General features: G+C 28.0%; 1 protein-coding gene across 2 annotated transcripts; it reads left to right on the top strand.

The window, feature by feature from the left end:
• Positions 1–9,535: 9,535 nt before the first annotated feature.
• Positions 9,536–12,340, top strand: LOC136076947 (uncharacterized). 2 transcript variants are annotated; one of them, XM_065790934.1, is made up of 5 exons: positions 9,536–9,631; positions 10,602–11,547; positions 11,632–11,790; positions 11,927–12,118; positions 12,204–12,340. In XM_065790934.1, the coding sequence occupies exons 2-4, from the start codon at positions 11,484–11,486 to the stop codon at positions 12,031–12,033; spliced, it is 330 nt and encodes a 109-aa protein (XP_065647006.1). In that variant the 5' UTR covers positions 9,536–9,631; positions 10,602–11,483; the 3' UTR covers positions 12,034–12,118; positions 12,204–12,340. The 2 variants fall into 2 exon arrangements, with proteins under 2 accessions (XP_065647006.1, XP_065647007.1); XM_065790935.1 differs by lacking the exon at positions 9,536–9,631 and having other exon boundaries at positions 10,602–11,152; positions 11,421–11,547.
• The last annotated feature ends 715 nt before the right edge of the window (positions 12,341–13,055 follow it).

The raw sequence follows: 13,055 nt of genomic DNA, 5'->3' as shown, positions 1-13,055 counted from the left end.
ACTCAAAGAATGGCTAAATACTCCATCAGAGTATTGGAACAAATTCGAGGACTTTAACGCTGTAAAAACATTTGTATGTAATCTTTCTTGTGTCGGCAATATTGCAGAGCTAAGGTATCAAGCTTATAGGAGACATCAAAGACAAATATTTTGATCCAGTAGAGAGAGAACAACTTGCTCAAATTGTGGAAAAGCATAGAAAAAGCTTTAAAGTGGTTCACCACTAAAAAAATAAAATTTCCTACATTTTATAATTTTAAATTAAAAAAAGTCAGAGCACAACTTAAAAAAATAAAAGATAATAAAAGTGTCATTTTGCAAAAATTTATTCCTACAATTGTGAAAATATGTCAAAAAGGTTGCAAAATCAATTTTAAAAGAAATTCTGAAAAAGGATAATTTGGAAACTACAAGAAATTAGAGCTTCATATATGGCAAAACGTTTCATCCATCATTCATTAACGTTTCATGAAGGACCTGTACCAAAATCACTCCTACATTCTTAGTAAAAGTTTTTTTAAAATTTTTGATTTTTTTTTGGCAAAAACATCAAAATTTGGAGGGTTGGTTAATGAAATCAAATGGGAAAATGTCAATAATTCGTTAAGTACTTTGTTTTTGGGATCAATTTTGCTACAAGTCTTTCATCATTATATGTAGAACATGTCCTAATAATTTGAAGCAAAAAGCTGTAGCCATTAAAAAGTCATTATTTTTCAAAAAATACAAGTTGCGCTAAAAAGCGAATGCTGAGAAACAACAATAAACATTTTATAATTAAAAAAAAAATCGAAACCTTCCGGATGAGAAGGATTTATAAGTTTCCAGTTGTTGTTCTTCATTTTGCCAACCCTTATTAATGGCTTTTAAATGCATTCTTTTACCTTTTTTTTCTTAAGTATCTTTTTTGTTCATACTGATAATGCGTTTTTGATCCCTACAATTTGAGTACACAGCAGATTTTCCACCATTCTCAGGGTTAAGGTGACTTAATACTTTCTGAACACCAAAATTGCGATGGACAATCAACCTTTTTCTGTAGTTAACGATCAGGAGTTCATTTAATTGATTGCTCAATTGCAACCAGAGCATCTCATTCCAAGTAGAATGTTTTTTTAAGTAAAAAATGCTACCACTATCAATGAAAAATTAAAAACCGTAGTATTTAATGACATTTCTGCCCCTAATTATACTTCCTTTACAACAGATATTTTGACAAATACCTATAGTAATGATGTATTTATAGCATTGACTACGCATTGGATCACATAAAATTTTATTAGAAAGTATCGTGTGCTACACTGTAAGCAATTTCTAGGGTCCCATTGTTCAATAAATATTTCAAAATTTGTTTAATGCGATGCTAATTGGTTGAGAGAAGGATTTAAAATTTTCCAAAAAGAAAATATATATAGTCCTTCGAGACAGTGCTTTTAACTTGGAACTGACTTTACGGAATCTCATGTTTTATTTATTAACGGGAGCTAGTTATTAAAGATCTGCATCATGATTAGGTTGCAGTATACGACACGATAAAGAAATGCAGAAGCATCTGTACTCTTTTAACCACTCAAGTTTGGCTTGCACTAAATTAAAAAGAATACAGAAAGAATTTGGTTCCAAAATCTTAACACCTTTATTACCAATCCAAGATGTTCAAACAAGATGGAATAGTACATATTTAATGTTGGATCGAATTGAGACTCTCAAAAGACCTATACAACTTTACATAGAAGAGCACCCTCATTTATTATATTTATTTAGTTCAAGTGAATTAGAGTTAATTAAAAATCTAAATGGATTCATCTTTCTCCGATAGTGCTAGTTGCTCACCAACCAATAAAGATTGTCAGCCGTCTACGTCAGGTTGTCACCCATCTGCATCAAATTTAAGAATGACAATCGTAAAAAGTTTTCATACTTGCTATGAGTCAGAAGAAGAAAGAAAGCGTAACTCTAAAAAAAAAAAGTAAAGAAAGATTTTTGGAATTGCAGATGAAGAAATAAAAAAAGAAACAGATTGTTTTATGGCTGAGAAAGGCATAGGTAAAATAGAAAGCAAAGAAGCAGTGTTTAAATAGTGGAGCGATAATAAGGATTACTATCCTAATATATGCTGTATAGTAAGGTACAGCGGCAGTGCTACCGAACTCTCGAACCCTCATTAAATACCGTGTTTTGACCACCGACACTACCGTAAGTTCAAGCAATATTTACCGTACTTTCATGAAATAATACCGTACTTTTATGAAAAAAGATTTTAACTACCCTCACTACCGAGGTATATTTTGGCATTTCATTCTACTACCATCATATTAAAAAGTTTAATAAGCATTAATTTCCCATTTTATTAAAGATAGTTATTAAAATTTTTATTAAACGTTATACAGTAGAATCTCTCTAATTCGAATTTTATTGGGAAAATAAAAGTTTGAATTAGACAGATTTTCGAATTATAGAAAGTTGATTTTTCTTAAACGCATTTCTCGGTGACTTAATCGAATTATGAAGGTTTTCGAATTAAGGAGATTCGAATTAAAGAGAATGTACTGTATTAAAAGGAAGTTTTTAATAATTAATATTAATTAATTTGATGATTGTTATAACAAGATACAAATATTTTTACAGTCTCAGTATTGTTTTTAAGTTTATTAAGTGAAGTAATAATCAGCAATACAAGATTAAGAAGGAGTGAAAAAAATGTCTCGAGCAAGTGCTTTTTGGGAATATTTCATAAAAGACGGTCATGGTAAAGACATTGCTCAATGTAAGTTGTGCCCAGGTCAAATAAGTACAAAACAAAGTTGAACAGGGCTAAAAACATATTGCAAAGTCGTAACGAAGTGTAATGCCAATGATAAAAGACAACTTTTGGCTGATTTAGAAATGACGAAGTATCTTTGTATGGGTAATCTACCATTTGCACATGTTGCAACAGATGCTTTCAAAGGACTCATGTCATTTCTGCGACCTGAAATAAACATGAAGTCTCCCACAACTTTTTCTCAAAACAAACTTCTAATTTTGCATTTTAATATTCAAGAATCAGTAATGAGCATATTAAAAAACGATTTATCAAATGTTGCTTCAGTTGACTTAACCTCAGATCTATGGTCAAGTCGAAGCAATGATTCATATGTAGCCTTAACTTTGCACTAAATTAGTTCAAACTTTTAATTAAAATTCTTTCTGCTTGGCTGCAATGCATTTCCAGAGAGGCATACTGGGGACAATTTACTTTACTTAAAAGCGTCAAAAATTTTGCTTAAAGTTTAACGCAATTTAAAAGTATCTTCGATTACTTATATATTTTACTGAAAAGCGTGCAAAATATTTTTCTTAAAATAAACTCATTTTATTTTAATTAGAATATTTTAAAACATTTGCACGAATAATAAAAAACAAATTTATTAACTACAGTGTTTTTTTTTTTTATTATCAATCTGGAAAGTTAGTTGAGCTGTTTTGCGAATAATTTATGTTTACTACTGTTTATATATATATATATATATATATATATATATATATATATATATATATATATATATATATATATATATATATATATATATATATATATATATATATATATATATATATATATATATATATATATATATATATAATATATGTTTATATATATATATATATATATATATATATATATATATATATATATATATATATATATATATATATATATATGTATATATATATATACATATATATATGTATATATATATATATATATATATATATATATATATATATATACATATATATATATATGTATATATATATATATATATATATATATATATATATATATATATATATATATATATATATTATATGTTTATATATATTATCTATGTTTTCACATGACTTCATTCAAAAAAATGTCGCGGCGGTGTGCTCTCCTCCGCCAACGAATTATCTGCATTTTTACATTGATTTTTTAAGTTTTAGATGGGGTTTTACTGCCACAAAGAAAGTAATAAACTGCTGCTTTACTGAGCATTCAAAAAGTTTTTATAAACCCACAAGTGAAAATTTATATAATGTCACGTCTTACTTTAAGTCTGAATGAAAAATCAACTTTTTTCTAAAATAAAATAAAAATGGATTTGACATTATAAAATAATTTTAGTTCCCATAATTCAAAATTTGACGTTTTTTTAATGACATTATATATTTTATGATTAATTTTTTCTAATAATTTCAGATCGAGCAAGAATTCAAGTTTTTCATTGAGATCAATCGGCATGGTTATGTACCACTACCACTTTGGGGAGAAAGTGCGGAGAATTCAATCAGAGCTTGCACGCAGGCATATAGATTAAATTAACAACCACTATTTGACAAACAGTAAAAATAAATTAGACTTTAAGTAAGACATTTAAGTGACATTTTATATAAATTTTATATAAATTTCCATTAGCAGCAACACACCGACAAGACATCTCATAATTCTTGGCCTATATGACATGAGCTTTTTTTCGGCTAATGATAAAACAATAGCTGATTTTGTTTCTAAAATTCTTTCAAATTTCAACAAAAGGTTCCCTGACTGTGGTTCTATTATTACCAACAATTCATTGTCGCATTTTTTACCCAAAATTTAAAGGTTATTTATTATCAAGATTTGGAAAAAAGTGTTACACAATTAAACAATTGAAACTAAGTGCAACAGGTGACGATTTATCATTCAATTCAAAACAAACTCTAGCACCATCTCCAGACTAAGAACTTACCCCAGCAGATAAGCTCATTTTTGAGATGATGAATCATGACAGTCCACAGTCTGGGTTCTTTCACAGCTTTGTTCTAAATAATAGAACAAAGCTGTGAAACTTTTTTTTCATACTCCGAACAATACCGACTATTGTTTACTATCGAATCTTAACAAGAGTTAAAACATATACTACCGTTAGTAATACCGATAAACAATAGTAGACATGCTTAACATCGATGCTCTTATCACTCCCGACTTTTATCTCTACTGCATTCCCTTACTGTATAGCAAGATTACTGTTATCTTCCGCTGCTTCATCTGTCTTTTCAGAATATTCTTAGAAGCAGGTAATATTTTTGATGAAAAAAGAGCCAGGTTGTTGCCCAAAACTGGAGTGCAACTCTTATTTTTGCAACACAATATTCCTAAATAGTCAGAAATCCTTAAATAATAGATTATTACAAATAAAACTATGCTGTGTTTGTTTAGAAACTTGTATATTTTACTTAAATTTACCTGTAGTTGTCTTGTAAGAAAATCCTTATGTTGTCATCGTTGTAGGACAACGAATTTAGATTTAGTTGACACTAAATTGAAAATCATTGTCCTACTTTTTCAACGTAACACACGTCTTAAAAAATAAAGTTAAAAAATAAATTCCGGCATTCCGGCCAAAATTATTGCAATTCTGGCCGGAACCGCAATGAACTATAAATTGCAAATTTCGGCACATCCCTAGAGACAAATAAGCTGTTTTATATCCTAGTAACAAAATTATTTACTATTTTTAACTATACATTTTATTCATACCAATTTTACAAATTGGTATGAATAAAATGAAAAAAAAAGCACTCATTATAGCAAAATATAATAATAAATTTTGTAAATCTACATAACTGTTTAGTTGCGGTTATTGTTTCGATACCGGATTTCAGTGTCAAATGGCGGCTATTCTTCCGACATGCATACACAGTACTCTGACGCATGCGCGAATATATTTTTCGGACTCTGAGAAAAGCGTTGTTTATTTATTTTTATTGTGTTCGCGTTTGCTCTTACTTACTAATTAATGCTCTTTAGCCTATTAGAAGTTGTGTGGGGTATTTCTCACATAAATATAAGAAATCTGCAAACATAAATAAAATAAAGATTATTTAATATAAAAGTTTTTTTTTTTAATTTTTGCTTGGATGTGACTATTTTAGAGACTAACATCTTTTTCTTCCAGTTACATTTTTTACATCAAAGGATGAAAAATTGGTAAAAAGAAAGGTTATTTTGAATCTAAAATCCAATGGTTAATTATCCTACAATTAAAACATAATCATTCAAAGTTGTGTTTTAAAATTGTAACATTCTGAAAAAATCTGAGATCTTGCGGGGTTTTTAATGAATGTTGAGCCTTTTATAGTGTAATCTATTGGAAAGCAATTCCTAAAATTTAATTAATTATTTATTGTTTAAAAATTGAGTTCCTTAAGACCGTTGATTTACGTGTTCACACGCCTAAACAAATAAAAAAAAACACGATAATGTCATACATTTTTACTAGAATTCTAACAACTCAGAAAAAAGGATAGACGTTATAAAACATAATAATTTATTTTAGAAGTTTGTAGAAAAATTTTATTTTCATTATATTAGTTTAGCTCCCTACAAAAGATTTTCTATTAGCTAGTTGTTTATGCATATTTCGCTGCAAATGAGATACTTACCTTCCCATTCAAGACATAGAAAATTGAGTGCAGAATATATGTATATATATATATATATATATATATATATATATATATATATATATATATATATAGGCCGGTTTTTGGGTCATCCTGGCCCCTCAGGTTTTATTTGGGTTATCCTGCCCCCTCAGATTTTAAAGTGTTAAAGGGGCAGGGGAAATTGCTTTTGCCCAATCTTCAATTACCCAATCCAAACGTTCTTTGCTACATTTTTGTCTTTTGCATCAATTTGTGGTTGACAGGATGGGTTTTCTTATTGCAATGTAAGACTCAATACTTTTTTTTCTAACGTTCCTCTAACGAGTTTTCATTATGATTAAGATTTACATTACGATTACAACTTACATTACGATTAAAAATAGATTGGCTGAATATTTGAGCTTTTTGTTGTTTAGCCTAAGATTTTCTTTACTGGTTCTGAACATGCTAATTTTGTCGCAGTCACTAAGCCTCGGTGGTTTTCCAGAACGAGGCATGTCAACAACGTTACCTACCTGCTCCCAGGTATTCACTGTTTTTCGTACGCAAAATTCAGAAACACCATAAGTTTACTAATTTCAACGTTGTTATGATTCATTGATTTGACCATTCCAATAATTTATCATTTGATGCTCTCTGACACTGCTTTTCTACCATTTGCAAGCGAATTGAAATTTAAAGTATTGCAGTTATTTCTTTAGATAATTTTTGGCAATTAAAATGTTTTTTTGTAATTTCAAAGTTTTTTTTTTTTTTTAAGAACCACGAGAAATAACTATATTTATCATTTAGAGTGTAATTAAAAAATGTATAACTTATTAACTTGATTAAACTTTTGTCATAAGTAAAATATATCGTTTAACATTCAAATAGCTGTACGGAAGTAGTGTAGTATGTGGTAATATTTTTTTTCGTCTATTTCAGCGATACAAACATAAATACCAAAAAAAAAAAAAAAAGATAAACTTAAAATCTAGATTTGTTAAATTTTAATGTTAGAAAAACTAGCACGTTGTTATGTTAAACTCTCGATAATTAAACTTTTGTGCATAGTGGTATGCTTTACATAATAAATTACTGCACAAAACCAAAAACCAAAAACCAAAGTGTGGTAGTTATAACAAAATAATACAAAAAATAGGTATTTGAAAATCAGATCTTTATTTTCTATACAATTTGCATCATCAGCAGAAAGAAACATCCTTAGAATAATATCGACATTTGAGAATATGGTACAAGTTTTTTTGGTCACCGACACTAATATCAATTGAAATGGAAACGAAGCTCTTGAAATACAGACATTCATTTGGAAATTAATGTCGGCATTGTTTAGGTAGATTTTTAAAAGTTCTTGGGCTTGCAATATAATTGCAACAGAATCTATATCTGGAAGATGAATAAGAAAACCAAAAAAAGAAATAAATAGAGCATATGCTTTCTTTCTTTCTTGAAAAGTCTACTAACTTCTACTATCGTGTTCGGCTGTTGCGTTTTGTCATTGTTCAGTCCTTTTAAGACTGCTTTGAAGCATATAAGCATATTTCAAATAGACAAATATATAAGTGCTATCGACAACTAAGACTTAAAAACCTGATAATTATCACAGGATATCTAGTCTGTGAGGGTTTTTTGGAATTGTTATACTTTTCTCCAGTTTTAATATCAAGATTTCCGAGCAACACGTTGAAACAGAAAGATTATTATCTAGCTGTTGAAGATAAGCCCAAGAAAGAAGCAGCTGCTAAACAAAAAGACGTCTAATTACATTTGGAAGCCTTTTCATAATAAAACACAGATCAAACGAACATGTAAACTAAAATTAAAACCTATTTTAGTTAATATTTTTATGTTTTATTAGTATTGTTCAAAAATATTTAGTTATATGGTTTTTATACCGAATAAAACATCTACATCTACAAAATATTTAGTTATATGGTTTTTTTACCGAATAAAACATCTACATCTACAAAATATTTAGTTATATGGTTTTTATACCGAATAAAACATCTACATCTACAAAATATTTAGTTATATGGTTTTTTTACCGAATAAAACATCTACATCTACAAAATATTTAGTTATATGGTTTTTTTACCGAATAAAACATCTACATCTACAAAATATTTAGTTATATGGTTTTTTTACCGAATAAAACATCTACATCTACAAAATATTTAGTTATATGGTTTTTTTACCGAATAAAACATCTACATCTACAAAATATTTAGTTATATGGTTTTTTTACCGAATAAAACATCTACATCTACAAAATATTTAGTTATATGGTTTTTTTACCGAATAAAACATCTACATCTACAAAATATTTAGTTATATGGTTTTTTTACCGAATAAAACATCTACATCTACAAAATATGGCACAAGTTGTGCCATATTTTGTTTTATCTCGAAATAACATTGAAATCTAAATAATTAATAGAAAACGGTTTCATCAAAAGTTATTTGAAATAGATTAGATTGTAAGTTATAAATTTAATTATTATTTCATTATTAGATTACTTCTTAGTTTTTTTTTAACAATTTGATTTATATTTAGTTTTAGTATATAAGAAATAATATATTAAAAAAAATTCAGACTATAATTTTTTTTTATAAAAAAAATTATATCAAAAACTGTATTTATAGTTTTTAGTTCAATTAGACTGTAAATACAGTCTAATTGAACTAAAAATAAAAAATATTTGCCCAAAGTTTGTAACAAGCTTAAATAAACATTATTACAAAGTAATGATTACTATATTGAATAGTATTTTTATTCAACAATATTCAATATTGAATATTGTTGAATAAAAATACTACTTATAATCAATGATTTTTACAAATTTTATTGTTATTGCCACAGTTATTAACAAAACTAATTTTATTTTACATATCTTTTCTTTCATAAGGATTTCTCATAGTAGAATATACGTTATGTACACTTTGACATATACAATGACAAAATACATTTAATTTGAATGTATATTGTCATTGTATATACAATGCCAAAATGCATTGTATGCATGAAGACAAAAGTGTTATACAACTTTTTTTGTTATGTTATGTTATACAAGACAATATTGTCATATTATTTTATATGACAAAAAAAAAAGATATGTGGCTTAAGAATTGGAAAAGGAATTCAAAAAAATAACATCTTGTCAAACTCTATACTTAAAATGTATAATTTTTCATTTGCTTTGTTTATTGTTATTATATTTAATAAATCTTTCTTTTTTCTTTTTGGCAGTATTTGTTTTTGTTATACATTTATACTTTTAACTTGCAATTTTAACAATAACATGAAAGGATTTTTTGTTCTCACGCCGATTTTTAAAAATGGATTTAGTATACGTTAAGGTAAATAAAACAACTTTTAGCCAATTCAACGTCTAACGTAAATATATTACTCTATACTTTTATTATAATCTAAATCTACTAAATAAACTTGGCATTACCTTTTTAAAAATATTGCATTTTACAAAATGCATGTAAATATATTAGTAAAAATAAACTCAACTCGATTAAAATACTTGCAAGTGTTTAATACAAAACAGAACAATTATTTTTAATTGAAAAATAAAACTTTCAAAAAACTAATGCACTTAATGAATTGTCTGATAATCTAGAACAAATTCTTGTACAGAAGTTGGATGCTACAGAAAATGTTCGTTCGGAATTTGTTGATGTTGGTTTTATCGTCATTAACGCTTGATACAATTTTTTTTAAATATACAGTTCTTTTTTTAGTTTTTGAAAATAATAAAAATTTAATTTAAAATTTAAAAAATCGGACTATAAAGTTAATTAATGTATTTAAAATGCGGGAAAAAATCCAAAATTTGCAGATTCTTAAATATGATCTTTAAATAATAAGATTGATTATGATCTTTAAATGAGAAAGTTAGGTTTTTTAATTTTAAAAATCTGACTAAAAAATTGATTTAATGGTTTCACGGTTTAGATCAAACAACTATATAATGCATAATAATAAGTTGTTGTTTTTTTTTAGTTAAAATATAATTACTTATTACATAATAAAACTTGTTTAGTTAGCCTTCACATTTGTATAAGCTAACTTGATTGAATCTTTATTATATTCTTTTTTATAGTCTATAAATCTTATTTAAATATTTTTTTGTATTTTGCAGAGACCGAGTATGCTGAGAACAAACTAGAAAATTGCGTTGGAGATTTCCTGAAATAAGTGCAGAATAGAATAGGCGTCGGTGACCGTGAAAACTAAACCACGATAACACTTTTTATGATATTTTGTAGATCTGTAATTTGAAATATGTTTTAATATCGATGGTCAAGAGCACAAAGGTGCACAACGTCCAACATTTTATGGTTTTGAGTAACTATGTGCATTTCATTCAGTAAGAGATAAGGATACTATGGTACAAATATTAAGCTTCAACAGTCGACCAATCGGAAGATATTTAACAAAACAAATAGGCAACATGTCCATATCAACGTTATATATTGAGCATAAAAGTAATATGTTCAATGTACCTTTTGTGCACCAGATTTTTCCACTTCTTCGTGTGCATAAAAGTAATATGTCTGATATGTTTTTTGTGCGCAAGAAATTACAAAAGAACATGTGCATCAATTGCCGTCCACTATGGCAATATGTCCGATATCCTTTTGTGCACAAGAAACACTGCTTTTTTAGCTAGAAACACTGATAATTTAAAACGTAAGTTTTAATGAAAGTAAACAAACGTCGTGTCGTGGTGATTTTTAAAAGTATTGGAGTTATTTTGCTTGGCTTTGTTACTTTTTATTAAGATAAACGTGCTCTATTGAGAGTAATTTAAAACATTATAAGTGGTACTTTTTGTGAACTTTTGAACTATTAATAAACATTCTTAGGTTGTGTTGTTTAGGTTTACGTATTAGTTTACTTTATCATAGTTTATTTTAGTGCAGTATAATTTAGTTTTACTATTTTTGTGTTATATTAGTATAAGTGCAAAAACTCAACAGTGTTTCCTAATCAAAGTACAAGAAGCAAGTTAATTTTTGAAATGTTAAACAAACCAAAAGATGCCACCATTGTACAACCGCGTGTTGGTACAAGTTTGGAAACAAGTAAGAATATTCTTAATAGTTTCTAACTTTATATTATGCAGTATCATCATGATATTTTTAAATTATGAAACTCTTGTTTTTTAGGTTTCCTTCCTAATGTTGAAACTCAGTATTTGGATCATGAGATGAAAGAAATGTTTCCTTTAGAATTTATGAATGTGATACCTAATAAAATGGTTTGGAATATTGAGAATAATATTGACAACTCAGAAACACCAATTGAGGGCGACTTCAGCGTTACAGGTGAGAGCGTCTCTGATAGAATTCCAGTCGATGCAGGCTTAGTTATTTATAATATACAATAACACTTCACAATTGTTTCCAAATATTCAATTCAACTCACTATTAAGGCAAATCTAACTTTTTATTTTATTTTTAGCCACTGTTATTGATGAATATCTTACATCTACGACAACAAATATATCTCTGTCGAATGAGGATAATAATGTCCATGCAATCTTAGGTAATTTATACACTACTTTATAATTATTGTGTACACCAGAAAATTTATCTACATCTACGTCATCAGAATGTTTGCCTGTGTCAAGCTATGATTCATCTAACACTTCAGGTACTTTAATTATTAGTAATGCAAATGAAAATGAGACAACTTTGTTGAAATTAGCAAAATCAAATAACTATGCGTGTTTTTCCAGTGTACATAAGGAACAGACGTCCAGATCCTTCCAAGTGGAAAAGAAATGTCAGAAGAGATAATAGAGTTGCGGAAAGCCTTACGTGAATAAAAAGGAATTTTAATAGCTGAGAAAATACCCGCAGATACAGACTGTAAATGCAAATTTCAATGCGTAGCAAATATATCATTCGATATGAGAAGACTTTTATGCACTCAATATTATGCATTGGCTGATGTAAGTGCTCAAAAATCCTATATCTGTTCTCTAGTTGGAGAACAATACATTTTCAAGACGGATGCAAAGAAGTGAAAAAACACATTCTATTGCGAGGTCTTACTTTTTGCAAGTAAAGGACATGAATATACGTGTGTGTCTAAAATTTTTATTTCACACTTTCAAATTTAGTACTAAAACTGTATTTAACGCTTTGAAATACAAAATGAATGGGATGTATGTAGGGAAAGATGAGAGAAAAAGGAAGCCAGCACCAAGCGGTACTCCTGAGAGTATTATTTTGGGAATCAAAGACCATATCGATAGCTTCCCAAGAATTGAGTCACACTACTGTCAACGGGACACTAAAAAACGTTATATGGATTCCAGCCTAAATATTTCCATCATGTTCAGGCTCTATAAAGAAGAATTCTGTCCTAAAAACAGTATACAGAGAGCAAGCTATGATAAATATAGGCAAGTGTTCAATAATTATAATCCTCCATTGTCATTTTACTGCCCCAAAAATGACCAATGCACTAAGTGCAATATTTATAAAGGTTTGCTTGACAAATCATCCCACGAAGAGGAGCATGCCCTTCATAAAAGGAGGGAATTAGAGGCTCTGCAATCAAAAGAGGCCAATAAGAAGAAAGC

The sequence above is a fragment of the Hydra vulgaris genome, chromosome 02 (genome assembly GCF_038396675.1).
Source record: "Hydra vulgaris chromosome 02, alternate assembly HydraT2T_AEP".
NCBI classification, from domain to species: Eukaryota; Metazoa; Cnidaria; class Hydrozoa; order Anthoathecata; family Hydridae; genus Hydra; species Hydra vulgaris.
This window is presented reverse-complemented; position numbering and strand designations above follow the sequence as displayed.